The sequence below is a fragment of the Syngnathoides biaculeatus genome, chromosome 11 (assembly GCF_019802595.1).
Source record: "Syngnathoides biaculeatus isolate LvHL_M chromosome 11, ASM1980259v1, whole genome shotgun sequence".
Taxonomy (NCBI): domain Eukaryota; kingdom Metazoa; phylum Chordata; class Actinopteri; order Syngnathiformes; family Syngnathidae; genus Syngnathoides; species Syngnathoides biaculeatus.
The window spans coordinates 31,068,343-31,071,408 of NC_084650.1; the positions used below are offsets into that span (position 1 = coordinate 31,068,343).

Genomic DNA, 3,066 nt, shown 5'->3' on the forward strand with positions numbered 1-3,066 from the left:
CAGTCTCCCCCCCCCACCCCACCCCCCCCACCCCCCGTCGACAAAACGCCACCATGAGCAAAATGTCGACTAAATTCTTTTTCCCGTTGATTCTTTGCACATTTTTGTCATTTTCACAATGATGGAGATTTTCTCTTCTTTCAATTTCAACTTTTCAGGCATTTCTCATTTTTGCCACGCTGAGACTTTGGCTACGTGTTTGTACGGAAACCATAGCGTAAGTGCACACACCCCTTCAATGCGTCGGTGACGGGCCCTCGAGCTCACACGTCTACCTGCTGACCTCTGACCCCGGAAGCCAATGAGGAGCTTTTGACTCAGGCTCCGCCCCCCGCCCGGATCCTATTCCACCTTTCGGAGCGACGGACCGCTCGCGTGAGGAAGAGGAGGAGCAAGACGAAGAGTTGGACTCAGCGAAGCAAACGATCGGAGCAATTTACGGCAAATCCGGCGCTCGTTTCGTCCCGTCTGCCCGTGACCTTTGCCCGTTTGCGTTTGAACCGCAGGCAGCGTTGGGCCGACCGGTCGGCGACTCAGCGGATGTTGGCTCCTCCCCATCACAGATGGCGCAAAAACACGGGCGAGCAAGCGGCCAGCTGATTGGTCGCTCAAGTCAGACGAACTCTTTGCTTCTTCTTGCTGACCCCGCCGATTGTTTCACCTCCGCGCCGGAATCTTTTGTTTCTGCTCACATTCGAGCGATTCCCTCATTTTGCAAGTATTGGGACGACATGAGAAGACTGCTTTGGTTTCCACAAGTTGCGATCGTGATGAAAAGCGTTTGTCGAAGTCTCAGTCGGTCGCGCCGATGGAAAAAGAGCCGAGTCAGCATCGCCGGCGCTACAGGACGGCCGTCCGACGCCATTGCTTGAGGCTTCCGCCCGCGCTTCCTTTTTTGGGCTTCATGCTGCGCTTGTGCATGTACTGTAGTTTGATATTTTTTAAAGACACCATAAATTGTGCCAAACAAATATCTGAGATGACACGCCGCGGCGACCCCTAACGGGACAAGCCGAGAGAAACTTACTATAAATGACCCTTCAACTCAAACGGTAACTTTGAACTTTTACGCAGGATCGTGTTGTTTTAAGATCCGTCTCAAAAGACGAAACGCCTCCGTTAGCCCTCTGTGAAATTTGGACACCGTGGGCATCGCCCCCCCCCCACCCCAGAAAACCGAGCGGCGCCTCTGCCTTGTGGCAAACTGACTCATACGACGTCACAAGAAATCCGATTCCCGAATTGAAATAAACCCTCACTCGCCCATCGTTGTGTGTGTGCGTGAAAAAGACTCCCAAAGAATGATTTGGAGAAGGGCTCATTGAGAAAAAAAAAAAAAAAAAAAAGTACAAACTTTTTATTGTAATGAAAAGTGTCAGTGAGAAGATAGAATAAAATCTTTTGGCTTTTTTTTTTTGTATGTACAAAAACATTGGAAAAATAAATAAAGCAAAGTCATCTTTAGCAAAGTCTGGCGCGCGCCAAGCCAACTCAGCGGCGAGGTGAACTTTGAACTTTTGCAGGGTTCCAGCGCGTGCACGCCGGCGCTCAGAAGAGCCCGAAGAGCGCGGCCTCGTGCGCGTGCGCCAGCAGCGGGCTGCCCGGACTGGAGGCCGGCGACGAGGACGACGAGGAGTCCATGCAGCAGGAGAACCAGCCGGACTGCACCGGTCCGAGCCGGTCCGCCATGCGCAGGGTCTCGGCCAGGGCCCAGATGTAGTTGTGGGCCAGGCGCAGAGTCTCGATCTTGGTCAGCTTGCTCTCGTCCGGAAGCGCCGGAAGCACGCGGCGCAGCTGGTCCAGGGCGCCGTTGAGGTTGTGCATCCGGTTCCGCTCGCGGTCGTTGGCCTTCAGACGCCGGCTCTTTCGGACCACGCGCACGGTGGCCTCGCTGCGTACGCGCGCCCGCCTGCGTCGGTTCTTCTTCTTCTTCTGCTGCGGCGGCGGCGGGGATGCGGAGCGCGTGCTGGCCCGGGACTCGTCGTCGTCGTCGCTCAGGGCGCAAAAGTCGTGGGGCGCGTCCATATGTGTGTTGGCGTGGCCCGGGTGCGGGTGCGGGTGCGGGCGCGGGCGCGGGCGGCGTCGCGGCAGCTCGTGCGAGTGTGGCACACGACCGACCTCAGCCCGCTTTTATAGCGCACGCGCACAAAAGGGAAAGAGAAAAAAAAAAAAAAAGATGAATGGAGCCGCCTCGGGCGTGCCCCGTGCCGCGGGAGCTGCTCATTTGCATATCCGGGAGCGTGCCACCAATCACCGCGGGCCAATCGCACGCCAGCCACGCGCTCTTTCTTGCTCGCTCACGTGACACGTGGGCGCGCGCTCCGTGGCTCGCGTGCAATTTATCAAAGGTGAATGGCGCCATTGTGCGCGCGCCCGCCCGCCCGCCGTGCACTCCTTTTCACGCTTTTGTTGCTTTTCTTTCTTTTTTTTGAGCCGCTGCTCCCGCCGTCACGCGCGAGCACCGCACTCGTGCACGCGGTCAGCTCTTCCAAACATCCTCATCAGCAGCAGCAGCAGCAGCAGCAGCAGTAGCGCCGCTTTGGACTTTGTGGTGAGGCGCTTGTCGGACAGAATCAAGACTTGGCTTTTAGCTGTGCCTAATATTTTGCTTTCACTCATTTGTCTCAAAATGACATTTACGATTGCGTATGACTCAAATGTGCTGGACTTGACATCATCTCTTTCTCGATAATGATCGAATCACAAATGTCGGGTGACGCCGTTTGAATGTCGTGCAAAGTCCAAAGTCGCTTCAAGAACTTTTCGGAGGACGAGCTCAAAAATAAGCTTCTAGAAATCTCTAATCGGACCCTCTCAAGTCTCAACGGTGCATTTCAGTGCACCGAAGAAGAAGAATAAAACTAAATCTGCTGACAACAGCAATCAGGGAAAATTGCAGATGGGCTTCAACATAATCAAATAAAAAAGTTTTGACTGTCAATAAAAAAACAAACAAACACACACATATATACATACAACAGGCGTGTGTCAAGGAATCAAAATATGGGAGACAAAATGAATTAATTTCCGTTATTTTTGTCATTCCACAAGTGAAACGCAAAAAGT

The 3,066-nt window shown here is 53.7% G+C and overlaps 1 protein-coding gene across 1 annotated transcript; it reads right to left on the minus strand.

Moving 5' to 3' along the window:
* Positions 1 to 1,332: 1,332 nt before the first annotated feature.
* Positions 1,333 to 2,256, minus strand: neurog1 (neurogenin 1). The gene has a single exon (XM_061834454.1). The coding sequence runs from the start codon at positions 2,023 to 2,025 to the stop codon at positions 1,549 to 1,551; it is 477 nt and encodes a 158-aa protein (XP_061690438.1). The 5' UTR covers positions 2,026 to 2,256; the 3' UTR covers positions 1,333 to 1,548.
* Positions 2,257 to 3,066: the final 810 nt, after the last annotated feature.

What these genes read in the sequence shown, in the direction of transcription:
- neurog1 (XM_061834454.1), bottom strand. Translation starts at nt 2,025, where the DNA reads ATGGACGCGCCCCACGACTTTTGCGCCCTGAGCGACGACGACGACGAG.